Here is an 18,382-nt window from a genome sequence, read left to right as displayed (position 1 = left end):
GTTACTATAGAAACATAGCGGTACAATACAATATTATTTTCCATTTCTGCTAATGTTTTCCCCTAAATCCTACACACTAGACCTTGATTATGTTCCCACTCAGAGGTCATCTGAAATGATATCATGAAATTAGTGCAATGGGAGAGGTTAGTGATTTTGATGTCGTTATAAATTGCAAGATACAAGTCGTCATCTTTTTTAGGGACAACTGATAAGATATAAAGAACACCCCATAAAATAGCTCTGAACATTACACTTATCAGTTTATTTTTTCATTAGTCATGATGATGTCATTTTAGTAAGAAATAGTATTGTCACTATGTTACAAATTGACAGATTGACAAATTAGGCCATCTGTAGACTTAAAGTTGGACTTTAGGAAATTCTGACAATTCTAGCAATTTTGTTATATTTTATTTACATGACGATAAATCATTTGTTCAAGATAAATTGATAATGAAATCTGAACATCCTGTAAAATATAAGAAGAAATACCTTTGTAAAAGAATGCCGAAGCAAATGAGATTCAGGTTAAAGTAGGTATTTGTTAAAGTAGATTGACCCCTTTGCCTGGACACAGATGGTTTCCTTGGCAAGAGGAGCAGGCAGAAAGGGTAGCAAGGATACAAAGCAGATATTGGGGTACATATTGAAGGAAAAAAAGCACTGAAGCCAAAGAAACACAGGATAAAGGTACTGTAGGGACACTGGAGCAGGAGGGAGGGAGGATGAGCCGAGACCCTCTGGGCAAAGGAGAAGAAAAACGACAGATGGGAATCTGAGGGATGGAAGCACAGAAAATAAGCAAGAGGGTAAGAGAAGGGACAGTGTCTCTTTGTATTAACCAGTGTATTGCTGAGGAAACCGATCACAATATTCATTGTGATCGTAACAAGTGATTTCAGAGTCTCAAATAGTTTTTTTAAATCAAACTTATTTTAGCTATAATAATAACCAACCCTGTTGTGCTTTTTCTCAACATCGATTTATCTGAATCTGAAGTGAAACCCGGACAATATAATCTCATCCTCTCTGACAGTATTTCCTTAGTCCTTTTTAGACAAGATTTTAGAGTGACTTGTTAAAAAGGATATTTTTTGGCAGAGTGTATTTGTAAGCATGAGTGCACGCATGTGTTCTGTGTCTGAGTGAGTGAGCGTCCTGGGCGGAGGTCCCTTCCGCTCTGCTGCTGATCGATTATTACCGTGTCTGGACTCCACCGAGCCAGACGTAGCAGGCCCTGCAGGAGAAAACTGAATCAACCTGTGACCAAAGGAGGAAAATAAAGCACAGGGAGAGAGCTAACTTGACAACAAAAGCCACATCCTATTATTGTTTCTAGTGTTTACCCTGAGGAGAAAAATGAAACAGATGGTATTCCATTAAAACACAACCCGTTTTAATTTCCTCTCTGGAGTACGTGACTCCACTCATGTGTGGCTTTCACCTGTCTTCATCACCTGCAACACATTTGATCTACTCCTGACAAACAGGGTTTACTAGACTTCATTTTTATTTTACATATATTTTTTTCAAAATGATTTCATAATAGCATTTCTTACTTTTTCAAAAAGAAGTGCCCCCTGCTTATAATACAACCCAGTCTCACGGCATTTCGTGTTATAGTCGTGGCATTTAATCTATTGATTCGTGTTCACCAACACAATTTCCCCCTTTTTTTTAGCAATGTATTTCTATTGGTAGTATGTTTTCGTGCCTGCACCACGTCTTTTTGTCCAGTCGGGTCTTGGAAGACTGGAATCTGTGTGGTTCATAAAAACATTTTCTTACTCAATATCAGGCCATGATTCTTTTCTAAATAACACACTGTTATTTACTCAACAATAACACACAATTATCCTTGTTTTTATTTTTTGTTTAATTCTATAATATAGGGCTTTTTTGCCGTCTGCCAGGAACTGAATTTCAAAATAAAGTCACAGAAAACAGACGTGCGATACACACCCACTGAACTAATTACCCAAGATCCTCAGCTATGGTTGAAGCTCGTTGATTGGATGTTTTAGCCGTAATGCACGTTGGGATATGATGTTAATGCGATATGAAATAACTATCAACAGAATTGCATTGCCAGGCAACAGCTTGGGGTGAAAACAGTATTTCCGGTCTCGAAGTTTCAATAGTAATCTGCAGTACTCATCAACTAAAAACATCAGTTTATCCTTGTTAATTACAGAACATTGATTGGTTTCAATTGTGTACAATGCTTTTGTGTTTTCCCCCTTCGATTCGGAGAAACAAATAGTTTTTTCTGAGTTTAGGATGGCCGAAGACACTACACTACCCATAATCCTCAGCTATCGTTTGGGACTACAGTCCCTTTGCTTGACAAACCCCGTGATTAATCTTCAAGCTCTGTGATTGGATGTTGGAGTGGCAGTGTGCCAAGGTTACGCCGAGTGTCAAACGGCTCTATGAAATGGAATGAAGCCACAGCAGACTATCCAAAACTGGACTTGAACAGGGCCCCCCCCCCCCCCCCCCCCCCCAGAACTACACATACTGGCTATTGCGTTTCACAACCTCTGTTCGCAACATGTTCTAAGGCACGTCTCTACTGGGAATTGTAGTTTTAAAATACGTTTTCGTTTCTCCCACAATTAGAAGTTGCCAGTATTAAACTGTGTACACCCCTGGAGGTTTAGGGCAGTGGTTCTCAAATGGGGGTACGCGGACCCCTAGGGGTACGTTGGAGTACTGCAGGGGGTACGCGAGATTTATTTGATGTTAATGAAAAAAACTAAATAAGTAATGCATTCAAACAAACTACTAATAGTAGATTAACTACTTTATTCAAAAGTGTATAGTAATTCTGGATAATAAAATGGGAAAAATAAACGGGGTGCTTTTCCTCTCCCTCTCCTGACAGCCTGTCAGTATCAGGCTCAGGTAGCTCGCTGAAGAACCTGTAATGAGTGACCCGACAGTAAATAAACATATTTATAACTAGTTTAGCTAGTTCCAGAGTAGATCAAATAGCTAAGTGTGATGTTCTAACTCTTAGTGTGTATTTTGCTCCGCTCACCGCTGCAGGTGATCATGTAGAGCTGCGTGTGTCTCCGTCTGCAGCAGCTGATCTCTCTCTCCCGTCCGATTATACTTCACTCGCGTTTATGTTTATATCCATCAGATCTAGCTAGTTCTAGTTAATGATATGACTGCCTGGACAACTAAACAATAAGCGTTGCTTGGCAACAGGGTGTGGCCGCAAACTATAGCGCAGCATTATGCATATGTTTATATGAGCGGTTATAGGTATAAATGCTCATATGTTTTTTCTCTTCGTTCCCCACGGCCCACAATTAATAAATAAATAGATATACCAATTTTAGGAAAAGTTACGAAGCTTGAGCAGTGTGGGTTTTATATGAACAGAGTTACACATATTTCAAAACGTGTAATAACTGCATTTGCCTCCCTGTCAGAATGACAAAGATCCTCAGTGAAGCACAAGCCCATGTTTCACTACATTGTAAATACAACTTATTAAAAAGATCAGTTCAATGCAACTAATGTCGTCTTAGTGTTATTGTATGATGTTAAAATTGTTTTCCATTAATTTAGTGATGGATTGTAAACATTTGAAATGTAGCATTTAAGTGTTTCTCAGTTACAATGTTGTTGTTTTAATAAATCAGACACTGATGGTACAGCACTGTACTGTACCTCTTTATATAGGCATTTTTCCTTAACAAATAGTTTTTGCGCTGATCAGGGGGCTGAATCTTTTTTTCAAAGGGGGTACATTATTGAAAAAAGTTTGAGAACCACTGGTTTAGTGGATAAGAAACACATTGGTGTTATCAAATGTAAAACATGTAATTACTAAATGAGTGAAAATCGCTTATATCCATAATGCGCAGCATTAATATATACCCACATGACAGCTCATTGTTACTTTGTAATTCTACTCCACCACAATTCAGAGGTTAATCTGGTATTTTTACTCCACTACATTTATTTTAGTTACTTTGCAGATTCTGATTAATGATGTGAAATATAAACAACCCTTAAAGCAGACTTTAGTTACACCTGAGTAAAATTCAGTGAAGGTGATTGTCAAGTGCCAACAATCAGGAGAGATATTTGATAGTTGGTGCTTGAGAAGACTAAACATGTATCTGCAGATCCCTATAAAGTATATTCATTACTCGTTATTCTCTACTAATAGTTCATTAAAGACTGTATAATGGCTATTTTGCACATCCCTTTCAAGATTTCAAGATTTTCTAAGGTTTATTGACATATCATATACACAACTACGGTGTAGTTATGCAATGATGAAAAACTTGGGTCGCAGGTTCCTCAACAGTGCAACAAGACATCTATCAATATGTGTGTATACCTCCACCATTAAACTGTCCTATTATGCACATTTCTTATACTATCTACATACATAAGAGTATAATTAATGTGTATAATATCAGTTCAAATAAGTGCTTCAACATAGTTAACATTGCAGGAAAGCAATATATTAGACGTTAAGGACTTTGTTGTTAATATTTATCTGTAGATACCCCCAAAGCTTTTTTCTTATTTAAAAGAAGACCTTAACCTAAAGTATTCTTTACTGTTTAAAGTGGACCTATCATGCTATATTTGAATAATATATTGTAGGGCCATACCTATATAAAACATGTCTGCGAAGTTTTTATTTTTCAAAATACCAAACAGATCATGCATTTTAGCCATGCTTCATTTCGCTCTATTTTCTCTTTTTTAGCCCTGTTTTTGCAAGGACTGAATCTGAGAAGTCTTCTTCGCTGCTTTTGTGACAGACTACAGCGCCACCTACAGGCCTGGCATATGTACTACAGCGGCTCCAGCGCTTTCGAACGGCAATGGCCGTGGCTGTCTCCTCCTGATAGGTGGAGAGTTGCTCATATAGGCGGAGCTCCTCATTCCTGACGTCAGAGAATTTTCAAATCTGTATCAGTCTGTATCAGATCCGTTGCAGCCCTGTTTTTAGAGATTTGGGTATGGAGGAAAAGAGAGAGGGTTGTGTTTGCTGACACTTGATGAGTTCCCTGACACACCGGGGACACATATTCATGTATAAAAGACGTACAAAAGTGCATTTTGCATGATACTGTAGGTCCCCTTTAAATAAAGCCTTATTAGTTTGTCTGTTTTGCACATCCTCCTATTAATATATTTGTACATCCAGCACTAAACTGTTTTATTGTAGAGATCACTTACAGTATCTTCTTGATATTTTATATTCTATATTTCTATCATTGACCTTCTACTTTCCCCCTATTTTGTATGTACTCCTTTTAGCCTAAGGGGCAATATTGTCAAAGTAATTATCGATCGACCAAACTAGCTGCAGTAAATATACACAGTACACAGAAATAACAATTACACTATGTTCAATAAAACTTATTAGAGTTAGCTTTAAAAAGCTTCACATGCTACTTACTTAGCCGGCTAACTAGCTAGCTAGGTTGTGAGCATGGTTTATTTACCCCATACTAAAGAGAAGAGTCAGTGTTAGCAGCAGCTAACTGGAAGAGTCTTTATTCTAGAGATGTTTCTTGGAAAAAGACACAACTGCGTGAAGTCTTTGTGGTCTTTTTAGTCAACAGGAAGTAGCTGACATGGCTAACACTGGTGCTTCTCTTTTTTGACTAGTTAGCTGGCTAGGCAGGTACCTAGAAGTTGTAAAGAAAAATACATTTCATGTGTGTAGTGTGTTGAATTACAATAGTTGCTTTACCATAGTTGAGTTATTCCTAATTTCCTATTTATATTTAACCCTTTAAGCTCCATATTCTTGTGTATTCCATCATTTAATTTGAAATGATACAGTTTTAATTGAAATGTTATGGCTAAACAGTCACATGAAGTTAAGGATTTTATATACTGTACATTTAAACTAAATATATGTGGCTCTACTTCAGCTAGCCCAGCCATACACACTACTTTGCATTTCTTGTAAACTAAACAGTAAAAAAAGAACTTTGTTTTGTTTTTCCACCTACAATTTGTCAAGTTTCATGTCCTGTGTGTGTGTGTGTGTGTGTGTGTGTGTGTGTGTGTGTGTGTGTGTGTGTGTGTGTGTGTGTGTGTGTGTGTGTGTGTGTGTGTGTGTGTGTGTGTGTGTGTGTGTGTGTGTGTGTGTGTGTGTGTGTGTGTGTGTGTGTGTGTGTGTGTGTGTGTGTGTGTGTGTGTGTGTGTGTGTGTGTAGTGCTGATCAGCTTCTGCAAGACAAGCGCACCTCTAACAATAGCAGGGTTATGAGACTCTGTGTGTGAGTGTGTAGTATATGTGTGTGTGTGTGTGTGTGTGCACTCCGTTCTGACATTTACCATCAAAGCAAGACTGCAGGTATTACCCACTAAGTACAATCTGTCCACCTGGTACCCTCACATTCACACTCCATTCTGTTTAAACCATCAGGATTCACAACAACACCTAGAATCCATTGCACACATAACAAATGGATGTAATGCATACAAACGCCTGTACATAGCCCGTCATGACCGTATTGTGGACATTGTGTCTGATGCGGTACGAAACATCTTACCATCTAGCGCAGCAATGTAGAAGCACGCTAGAGTGCTACCAGAATGGTTTGGTTTTACCAATGATGTCTTTGCTAACATCCCAAATACACCTGATGTTGTTTTTGTTGACACCAACCACAGGGAGGTGCTAATATTAGAAGTAGGCTGTGCCTTTGACCTGTACATGGACCAGGCTTTCCAGGACAAGTATATCAAATACCAACCACTGCTCGATGTGATAACCAGCTTTGGGTACAAGTGTAGATACAGCATACTTATATTCGGAAGTCTTGGCCATGTATATAAATGCACCATGATTGGTCTGAGAATTGCTGGAATGTCAAAGAGAAAAGCCAAACAAATTGCCAAATATTGCTCTGTTTCAGCTATTATTGGCAGCTTAGCCGTGTGGAGAAGGAGGTGCTATGTGTTCCCCTAAGTGTTCTGTGCTGCTTAGCCCCGATATATTTGATTCCCTGTCTTATGTAATATAATTTGTGGAACCAAATAAAGTATTCAAATGTGTGTGTGTGTGTGTGTGTGTGTGTGTGTTCACAGCTACTGACAGTGAACCCAGAGCATCGTTACTCCAGTCTGTCTGCCATGCAGGCATCTGCCTACCTCACTGACGTCAACTGGGACGCCGTGTACGAGAAGACCATCGAGGCCGGATTTGTTCCTAATGTCAGTTTGATGCTATCAGACACACACACACACACACACACACACACACACACACACACACACACACACACACACACACACACACACACACACACACACACACACACACACACACACACACACACACACACACACACACACACACATACAATAAACACTTGGAGGCAAAAACCACTTTCCCTCGTGTATGCAGATCGTAAAAAGTGTGTATAGCAACTAAATAATGCATGAGAAAGTGATTGCAGCTCCTTCATGGTGTGTCACTCTGGTTCATGTACATTATGTGTGTTATTCAGTATGTTATACTCACTATACATGTGTGCACTCTGTGTATAGTGCAGTTGATTTATGACCCTGTGTGGGGGCTTCTTATTATCTCCTGTGCATCTCCCTGCCACAGAAAGGGCGCCTCCACTGCGACCCCACCTTTGAGCTGGAGGAGATGATCCTGGAGTCGCGTCCCCTTCACAAGAAGAAGAAGAGGCTGGCCAAGAACAGATCTCGAGATAATAGCAAGGATTCTCAGTCTGTGAGTGACATCTCTGCTGGTGTGTTGGGTTGAGTGGGGTTGATAACATAAAAGTGCCTCCCTGTTATTCCCCTGAGCTAAACATATTTACTTTTGATTTTCTTTATCAAATTATCAAAATACATCATATCAGACTTGATTTGGAATAGAAATTCAAAGTTCAAACTTATTTCAATTGTTTATTTCCCCACGATATAATATTATAAAATTTGATTATTGACTATGTTTTCAATAAATGTCTCTTGTTTGGAAAATTAAATACACTTTTAAAGAGTGTGGGCAGGAAGAGATTCAGTAATCATGACTGTAAAAGCATGGAAAAATATTTAAGGTGCTGGATTATTAACATGAAATTATCATTTGTGTATTATTTACATGTTGTGAATATTTGAATATTTTTTATATATTATGGTGATCAACAATTCAAGTGCATTGCGACATCCTTAATCTTGATTCACAATGTTTCCGATGTTACCAATAGTGTAAAGAAATAACAGAAATGTTATTTAGTTTGGAGTAAATCAGACGGTAATCATACGTGCAAACAGCAAAGGACCAATTTGTGTACATTTGAGTATTTAAAAAGAGAGGTCACATTCCTCGGATTAACTAAAGATCTTTACCATCTTTCATTTTTTGATACAAGAGATAAGATAGTGTAAAGCTGCATAACCCCGGGGTTTAAAGCATCGTGTTCTGGTGATGAGGAGGATTTATGAGCTGTGAGGATGAAGGTGGGATTCAAGATGTCACTGCATCTGTTAAAATGCCTTTAATCCCTCTGATGAAAGAAAGTGCTATTTTTAGCTTTTGTCACATTTAAAATGGTGATTTGCCACTATACAGTGCTATGATTTGCTGTTCCCTGTTAATGTGATCTTTTTGCAGATCCAGGTTGTGTTATTTTCACTTTAGGCAGTAAGCAGATGATTATGAAGAGGACCCCTGCACACCCACATGTGTCTGAGGAAATGATAGCCTGCTGTATAGGAGTGTTCCTCATACAGTAGATACCTCGCAGATGAGGGGGGGCAGTCTTGGATAACAATGCTGCTCAGGTTTACCTTGCTCTCCGCTCTGTCAGTTCCTGTCAAAATTGCATATTTTTAGATTGGAGGTGAGCCAAATCCCACAACCTTGTTTCCCTCAGCTGTTGTGAGCCTCGGCTCCGAAGACACAATCAATGGCTGTTAGTGCTGGAATGGAGTGTGGCAGTGATGATGTGTCTGTGTAGGCCGACTTCGAGGTTAGGATCACATGTGCTCCCCCCACATAAAGCAATGGGATTTTTCCATTGGAATTTTTGAATATTGAAGTAAATAAGATCCGTGACAAATACACACTTGATAGTTACATGTTTGCTCAGCAGGAAAAACCTCGACATATTAATAGCACTTTTGAGTTTGGAAACACAAGTGCAATTGCCAAAGTAAAACACTACAGTTAACCTTATTTTGGGGATCTATCCAAAAACACGGACGATGGAACTGGATATGGTAAAATGCTGACTCATCTGGGTATTAGGACTCATTCCTGCAAAACAAGATTCCTTATACAAAAATAAACTGAATGTACAAGCATGCTAGCTGCAGGTATCTTGTACGTTTGCAGATTAGTTGCGTCTTTAGAGATTATGGATGTTTCTGAAAGGTCTCTAGTTTACTGTCATACTTATTTATATTTGTTTTATTTCTCTTGTCCTGAACTGTGGGGAATAAGATTACTCAGTAGATTATTATACAAGTCAAAATTACTACACCAATCATGTTCATGCCTGGAGTTGGATGAGAAGTTAAAACCATGTTTACGCCTGTCCGTTTTGTACTGATGTTTCTGAGCCAGCAGCCCCTTAGCTTAGCATACAAACATGTTTTACAGAAAACAGAGTTTGGGAGTGTCCCTATGGCGTTTTGTTTCTTCCAAGCAACGCTCTTCTAGTTAAAGAAAAGCTGTTGACAGCACTGTCAAATGTCCCCTTTGTTAGCCTTAATTAGATCCAGGGCTCCATTTCACAGTACCCCCTATAATAGGCAATGATATCCAACGTATTGTTGTCTCCTCGCTCTAAGGCTGTCAGATTGAGCAGTAACAACCTCATCCAGAGAAAGGACGAGAGCAAAAACCCTTCCGTAGATGATCATTAGAAAAAAATCTAGTAGCCCAGATAGATAATAAATAGCAATGGGGTTTTTAGGTTTACTCCATACTGAAGTTTGGGAGAAGAACATTACATTAGGCTACACCAGAGCAAATGTTCTAAAACTAAATAATTATCCTTGAGTGTTAGTTGTGATTTCCCTCTGTCATTATTCACTTGAATTGATTAGGAGTTATTCAGATCATCTGCTGGCTCCTGATTACTCCTGAGAGGAGCTTGGTGCATTTCCCAGTTGGCCAATCAGAGTGATTGAAAGGACAGATCTCCTTTCAGCACATACTGGCCGTTTCTCAATGTCGAGTAAACCTGCTGCAGAGCCACTATTTCAAGTATACTACGTCATCGAGTGGCGCCGAATGCTGGGCATTTAACATGCATTTAAACAGTCCTTTGGCGCCACTCGATGACGTAGTATACTTGAAATAGTGGCTCTGCAGCAGGTTTACTCGACATTGAGTAAACGGCCACGGTCACACAGAAACTCTGCTTTTATGGCCCTTTTAACCTTCTGAATAACGGTGATTAGTTTTTTTATTGCTTTATCTTTCTTGAAGAACCTTCATTTGCATGTCTTTAAGGAGGCATTGTTTTAATTGTGACGGTGATATCTGTACACCAAGTGGTTGTGGTTGGGTTACTTTTGGTGCTTGTTACTGTCTGCAGAAATGTGGGATAGCATACCAGCCTCAATGTCTTCACCTAAAAAAATGGCCTTCTTGCGTATAAAATACATTTAATTAAATTCATAAATCCTGTGCGAGATACCCTCTATTTGTGTGTGTGGTGTGTGTGTGTGTGTGTGTGTGTGTGTGTGTGTGTGTGTGTGTGTGTGTGTGTGTGTGTGTGTGTGTGTGTGGTGTGTGTGTAGTGTGTGTGTGTGTGTGTGTGTGTGTGTGTGATGTGTGTGTGTGTGTGTGTGTGTGTGTGTGTGGTGTGTGTGTGTGTGTGTTGTGTGTGTGTGTGTGTGGTGCGTGTGTGTGTGTAGTGCTGATCAGCTTCTGCAAGAAGAGCGCACCTCTAACAATAGCAGGGTTATGAGACTCTGTGTGTGAGTGTGTAGTACATGCATATGTGTGTGTGTGTGCACTCTGTTATTACCAAGATTATTAAATTATGAAGCCTTGACTGCAGTTGTCATGGCCTCAAGTGCTTTCGGAAATATGAACTTCTATTTTTGTCTCGGGCCAAACATCCAATTTGAGGAGCACAAACAATTCATGACTCGCTCAAAAAGAGCATCGGAGGATAAAAAGCAAAATGAGGAAAAAGACATTTCAACCTCAAATAATTGGAGATGACAGAGTTTCCTCCGCAGCTCCTAATGATCATACTGTGATTGATGCTGATGTTTTCTGCCTGCAGGAGAACGACTACCTACAGGAGTGCCTTGAAGTGGTGCAGCAGGAGTTCATGATCTTCAACCGAGAGAAGTAAGAGAACACGAGCAGCAGACCGTCCATGACATGATGCATCAACACAGAGAGATGCAAAGGGCAGCATATTAAGAGAATAACTCTGTGCTGCCCTTCTCCTTCATTGAAAGGCACAATCATTTCTTCATGAAGGAGAAAGCGTTAAAACTGTTTTTTCACCAGTGGCCATTGGTTCTCCATGGTGCTAACATTACTCTCCAAAGTATGCGCCTATATCCCAACTCCTCTTGTATATCAATGAGAGCAACACAATATCAATCCGGCAGTTTTGTCAGATTTGTTCACACATTAATTTAATCAGAAGATGACACTAATCATGCCTCCCTGCTCAGAGAAACGTTCTCTGTCCTCAGTCCTGAGTTGGGGAAGTATTTTAAGTAGAAGTTATTGGAAAGGAATAATCATTTTACTTAATTTCCTTAGCTTTAATACTCTACTGTATTTAGTCATATGTACAAACATGCACTTGGTCACAGTGAACTCAACAAAGATGTTTTAGGCCGTTATTCAAAAATGTAATTAGGACAATTTCCCTTAAATGCCTAAAACATTAAAATGATCAGTGATGACATTTTGGCCAGTCATGGGTTGACATTTTGAACAACTTGCAAAGAACTAGTCGTGTTTTAACTAGATAGTTTATTATGACTGCTAAAAAGAATGGGCAGATCTCTTTAAAGGAATAGTTGTTTTTATCATTTTACTTAAAGGTTCACAAATAATGCTTTTATTGTAATAAACAGTTTAAAGTATCCCCCACCACCAGCTGCATTTGAACAAAGACTTGCACGTGGAGCTAAAAGTGAACGTGCCCTGAAGCGAGAACGCCGTCAGGAGATTATCATCTGCACAGCAAATAGTTATTTATGAGCTATAAGACAAAATAAAGTGTGCAGTGCATCTGGATAAAGTTTCTGGTACAGGAAGTTATTTAGTTTACAGGAGAGGAGTGCATTTTATTCCAAACCTGTCTGACCGCCAAGCCTCTGTGAGGAAATGACTTGGATACGTTCAGTAAATTGTAAATTACAGAAGGTTATAAAATCCCCCCCTTCTGCGGCTATAATATTATGCATCTAATCTTTTTGTAGATGTCAGTAAAATATACACAGTACATCATAAATATAGACTATGAGGTCCGTCTCTCATTGGATGTGTGTCCTCTCTGCGATGTTAATGGAGGAATATTGGTTCAGCGCGGCTCTAAATGATTGCCTCATTTATTATTGACTGGGCCATGCCACTGCTCTGTTACTGGAATCCTCCTGTTTGGAAAATGTCTTTTTATAGCCCTTTGCTCTAATTAATGGCAATCTGCTTCTATTTATAATGGAGGGCATAATATCTAGAATTATGCACAGCAGAGATGAGTACTATATAATAAACTCAAAGCCTCTCATTACGTTCAACCACTCGCTATTTATTTCTGTCTGTGTTTCTGTTACTACATTTCTGAGGACTAAATGAAGGGGCCTGAACTTCCAAAAAGGGCTTAGAATTCAAATCAGATTAAGAGGTCTACGTGCATGTATGCAGATCATATTCTAGTTTGTCTAACTGATTTCTTCATTTTGTCATAAAAACCAAGTCTGTGACATGCCTTGAATTTGCCTGAACATTTCAGCGCTGGCCTTTACCGACAGAACCCTGTCATCTCCCAGTGAGACGTTTTCGTTGCCATCTTTAATTAAATCTCCTTCTTCTTCACCTTTAGGATTTCTGGTTTCTTGCCGTTTTAAGCTAGTAGCAATATAAATCATGTAATCTAATTCAATAACTTACAGGCCCAATTCTCACAAATTGAAGGAACCAACACAAAGTACTCAGATCTTGTACTTAAAGGTCCCATGTCATGGCCATTTCTACTGATCATAATTCCATTGTTGAGATCTTCTAGAATAGATTTACATTGTTCAATGTTCCAAACTCACATTGGTTTCTCATACAGCATCTCTGTAAAGTATGTGTATTCACTGTTGGACATGGAGCTGCTGTGACGCAAGTCAAATTTCAGACTTGATCTGACAAATAAAGTAATATCGTATTGCACTCTCTGTCCTAAATGGCCTGTTGGAGCTCCTGCCCCCCCTCCCTGTGAGCCCACTGTGCTCTGATTGGTCAGCTCGCCCACTCTGTTCTGATGAGTCCACCACCGTTACAGCGGAACATCAGTGATTATGTGTTACAATGGCGTTTGTTAGCAACCAGAAAATGACACCAGTAATGACAAACAGGTGAGAATGCTGCGTGGGGTCTGGGTGCCGTGTTGGCGAGGAGCGGACAGTGTGAGCTGGGTTCATTTCCTGCTTGCTGCGTGGGGTCTGTGAGACAGACATCGCAAATGGACGCGGGAACGGGGGGGGGGGGGGGGGGGGGGGGGGGGTGGTGCTGAGCGCGTCACAGGGGGTGCGTCACAGTTTCGCTGCAGAGAGAGTGTGTGTGTGTGAGGAGCTACACGGATTGGTCCATTTGGACCAATGAGTCCATTTGGGTATGGTCACGTCACCATACCCAGGAAGAAAAAGAGAAATGTCCAACGAGGCCTTCTGGGGCAGCATAGACAGGTATTTTCTGTGTTAGAGTTTTACTCGCTACAGGGTGTACTTTGAGGGTTTGTGACTCTGCAGACCGTTTACATGCAGAAAAAGCTACATAACACACAAGGGGACGGGTAAGAAAAGCATGACATGGGACCTTTAAGTGAAATCAGAATCAGAAACGGGTTTATTGCCAGGTAGGTTCACACGTACGAGGAATTTGACTTGATGTCATGGTGCATACATAAAACATAAAACAAAAAATCTAAAAAAAATACACAGATAGCAAACTATAAGAACACTGTAAAAAGAATATTGATAGATAGCAATACAATAAAGTTAAGCAGTAATTTACAGCGAAATAGAATGCAGTGAATTATAGAATATGAAATATGTGTAGTAAGCAATATTTGAACAATATTTGAACATTGTGTGCATTAATGTAATGCATATAGAGTCTGCGTTATGGCTGAGGTAAAGTGTCAGTGGGGGGGGGGCGGGCCAGGAAAGTAGTGATACCAGAGTGTACACATATACTCTGTTAAGTAAACGTGCTGCATTCATAATTGTACTTAAGTATAAGTACAAACAGACTGGAGCATCCAAATATACTTAATGTACCAAAAGTAAAAGTGCTCATTATGCAGAATAGCCATTTTCTGAATAATTTATATAACATTACTGGATTATAATAAGTAATCCTTAAAGGCCCTGTCACACTGTCCCGAAATTGACACCCGATGGACACACGAATATGGAATTGTGAATTTCGCACGAAGATGGCCCCGAACCACACACGAAGGCAACATTTACATTACATTTAAGACATACAACTGCAACGAAAGTACCAAAAACAATTATGTTACAGTACTATGATACTGTACTGATATCTTCAGACTTTGTTCTTTACTTTATCCGTCTTTATATGTAGAAGATATTACGTTTTCTCCGTAATGTTGTTTCCATAACAACAACAACAACTTCCTGTCAACTGTCCTTCAAAATAATATATTATATCCTTTTTAGTTTCACAGAACACAAATTGGGTTATTTACATAATATATTTACATGATTTTGTTGTGCAATAAAACAACCCGATGGACACACGATAAAGGAAATGTTCAAATTTGGCTCTGATCGTAGCAACATCGGGCCATTCCTGAGGGCATCTTAAGCCATCGTATGACCGCCGGTGGAGTTTCTCAGGCTCCGGCAGCAACTTCGTGAGCGGTGGCAAAATCTTTGGCATGCCAAAAAATTGCCGAAGGACCTTGCGAAGGTTCATTTTCGTGTTGAATTCGTGTGTCAATTTTGCCCTTCGTAAGGCCATCGTGAGGGCATCTTGTTATCATCGGTGCCATCGGGCATTCGCCCCGATCAGAGTGAGGGTGAATGCACCGATGATAACACGAAGATGACACGATTTGACAAGATGCCCTCACGAGTGCCTTACGAAGTTGCCGCTCACGAAGTTGCTGCCGGAGCCTCAGAAACTCCACCGGCGGTCATACGATGGCTTAGATGCCCTCACGAATGGCCCGATGTTGCTAAGATCACAGCCGAATTTGAACATTTCCTTTATCGTGTGTCCATCGGGTGTCAATTTCGGGACAGTGTGACAGGGCCTTAAGTGTGTACATCATTTTCATAATAATAATAATACATTTAATTTATATAGCGCTTCTCATCTGCCAAGACAAATCTCGAAGTGCTTCACAACAAAGGATACTAATACACTTTGATAGATTAAACAAATAATTGTAATAATAATAAGAAATCAAAAAATAAAATATAAAATAAAGTACAAAAATAAAAGTCGGTGATAGCGATAAAAATGGCAGTACTCCAGGTGTACCATGCTCAAAGTTTTATTCATGATGTTCATCCCTTTTTATTCTTCCAGGTGATCCATAATGGTTTATCATAATTAGTAGTAGCCTATTTACTTACATTAAGTTAGACAAATTATCAAATTAAATCAAATTTTTCTCTTTAATAAAATCTCAAAACTTGTATTAAAGTCTACTTTTGTTTTTTGTCCAAAATTGTTAAGGCCTTAAATATTTTTCTCGGAAATTCACTTCAAGGACTGTGGAAGCATTTTTAAAGCTTTATATCTGATATTCTTGTCTAGATAATATAAGTTCATGTCTCAAAGGGGTTCCTCGTGTTCCTCTCTCCCTCAGGTTGAAAAGGCGTCAGGAGGAGGGTCCGCCCGAGGCCGGGGGGGATGATGCCGGGGGGGATGATGCCAGTGGAGACGGGGAGGCTGAGGGCGGGGCCACCGACGAGGATGCACCCGAGCCAGAGCCGGAGCCCGAGACCTCCTCCAAACGGAGCATGTGCGGCTCGGTGTGCTCCTCCCCCGGCAGCTGCTAGCCCTTCAGCGCCTCAGAGACCCTCGCAGGCTCTCTGCCAGCTGCAGTGTCTGTGCCATGCCAATAGAAACATTCTCACCTCTCTCTGTTGTAGCCAGGAGCGGAGGGGCCGCACAGCAGGACCCCCAATTTTTCCTCCTTTTTCCCCCTGTAGCATCCTTCAGGTAGGGCATGAATGAAGATTTCCAGAGAGTCCCCGCCTCCTGCACCCATACGCCCTAGAGTAAGCTCTAACTTCTATGCAATCTTACAGTATAGCATGACAAATAAAGTATCACTTACTAGGAGGAGCTGTTCACAAGCAGGAAGCTCCACGAGCATGATGACATCCCGAGAAATAGCCGTTCACGCTCTTTGGGCCATTGTGGTTTAGGGTGAGGACGCCTCCACTCTCAGCCTTCCTGTTCAAAATCTGATGGGGGCGGCTGAATTATTCAGCACACGCAGCCAGCCACTCAGTTTACGCTATTGCCTGAGTCTTCAGTTCACTCTTCCTCTCCCCCAGTCTCTTTCATGTAATGTGTGCCCCAATTCAGAACGCTGGTTTCTCCTGGAGCAACTTCTCCGAGACACATGTACAGTAAGTGGCTGTGTTCAGACAGGCCAAGAAATTGCGGCTGGTTTCATGTCGTAAACCCGTTGCAAGTTGTGCCTGTCGATGATAATCAGTATTCGTTGGGTGCATTAAAGGTCAGAATGTTAGTTTGATTTTCCTCTCTAATGGCGCTTTTCCACTGCAGCACGTAGCACGTTTTTTTTTTGCTTTTCCACTAGGGGTAGTTCCGGCTCAGCGCTAATTTTTCACCTTTTTTCTGGCCCTCCAAAATCGAGGTTCTTACCGGGCCAACAACCAGGCTGAATATGCTAAACTAGTGACGTAAACACTCTCGACTGCTGAATGGTCAGAGAATCGCTGGCAAGGGGGCTACAACTACAACAAAATGAACATATTTGACCTTTTATTTAATTGTAATACACGTTTCAAAATGATGCCGAAGTAACAACATACTGATACAAGTCTGCAGACAAGACGGCAGGAGAAAAACCTTTTAAAATGCGTGTTTTCTGAATGGAGATCGGCTAACGTTGTATATGCGCCGTCCACACTCACAACAACGGCCTACAGACATAAATAAAGCAGCGACTGTATTCTCCATGACACAGACAGTCTGTGGTTTGTACTTGTTTAACTTTTGTCTAGTTTCTGAACAGATATGAGGAGCTGTGAGCTCTGAGGGCTAACAGCTAACGGCTGATGTTATGGTTTTGTGGTTCGCATTGAAGATGACGTCACAGCAGTTTTTCGCAGCGTCGCTCCGCCCGCCAAACAGCCGATCGCCCCCCCTACACTGCGTTACTATAGTTACTACCCCAGTTCCTAAACTGTAATGGAAACGCAGCATAAAGTGAGCCTGGCCTACCAAGGCCTAACCATACCGTACTAAGCCGTGCTAGGTCCTGCAGTGGAAAAGCGCCATAAGTGTTAGATAACTTATTTTTCCAATCTTTTTTAGGATGATAATCTTCTATAATTGATGGGAAATCAGTGCAGCAATCAGAAAGAACGTGTTGCTTGTCTGTGATTGTTACCAAGATGTATTTTAGCCCTGCTCCATTCTCTGACTCATCATCAGAACCTGTTCTTGGGGGAATACTGTAAATGCCAATCACTAACAATCCCATTTTTAAGAATCTATTAGAGAATTCTGCTTACTTCATCATCTCTTTAAGTACTTGGTTATAAAGATCTTGTTGAGCTTGTTCCAGGGCTGTACTTAAATGTGTAGCTGTGCCCTGTTGGTACTTCAAATCATATAGATGAGCTAGCCTATTACTGTCATAGTGATAGTGGTACATTTAAGGGGTCCCATTCATCTCAGTCTGAACACCTGGGAACATGTAGCAAAGGTTCACCTTAAACCCTAAGGCCTAATCAAATAAAGTAAAAACGTGTAAATAGCATAGGTAATTTAACTCACCACAGTTTTATGTGGGACTGCAAACTCGACATATAAAAAAGGAAGAGCCTTGTGAGCTTTTGTTCTGCTCTTCTTTCCAAGTGTGCAGGCACAACTTGTAGGCAAAATATGCCAAAGCTTTTCTACCATTTGCATAACCATTTCTAAGGAACTC

General features: G+C 40.3%; 1 protein-coding gene across 2 annotated transcripts in view; it reads left to right on the top strand.

Annotated features, from left to right (window-relative positions):
* The window catches only part of LOC117550871 (serine/threonine-protein kinase 32C), a 141,046-nt gene extending 123,856 nt beyond the window's left edge, over positions 1-17,190 (top strand). Inside the window, exons 8-11 of one of the 2 annotated variants that reach the window (XM_034223448.1) lie at positions 7,089-7,214; positions 7,615-7,743; positions 11,264-11,331; positions 16,058-17,190. In XM_034223448.1, coding sequence (XP_034079339.1) covers positions 7,089-7,214; positions 7,615-7,743; positions 11,264-11,331; positions 16,058-16,250 — 516 coding nt within the window. In that variant the 3' untranslated portion in view covers positions 16,251-17,190. The remainder of the gene's footprint in view (positions 1-7,088; positions 7,215-7,614; positions 7,744-11,263; positions 11,332-16,057) is intronic. The other variant, XM_034223440.1, reaches the window with a different exon arrangement.
* The last annotated feature ends 1,192 nt before the right edge of the window (positions 17,191-18,382 follow it).

The sequence above is a fragment of the Gymnodraco acuticeps genome, unplaced genomic scaffold, assembly GCF_902827175.1.
Source record: "Gymnodraco acuticeps unplaced genomic scaffold, fGymAcu1.1, whole genome shotgun sequence".
Classification (NCBI taxonomy): Eukaryota; Metazoa; Chordata; class Actinopteri; order Perciformes; family Bathydraconidae; genus Gymnodraco; species Gymnodraco acuticeps.
The sequence above is the reverse complement of the archived record's forward strand: the minus strand, read 5'-3'. Positions and strand labels throughout refer to the sequence as shown.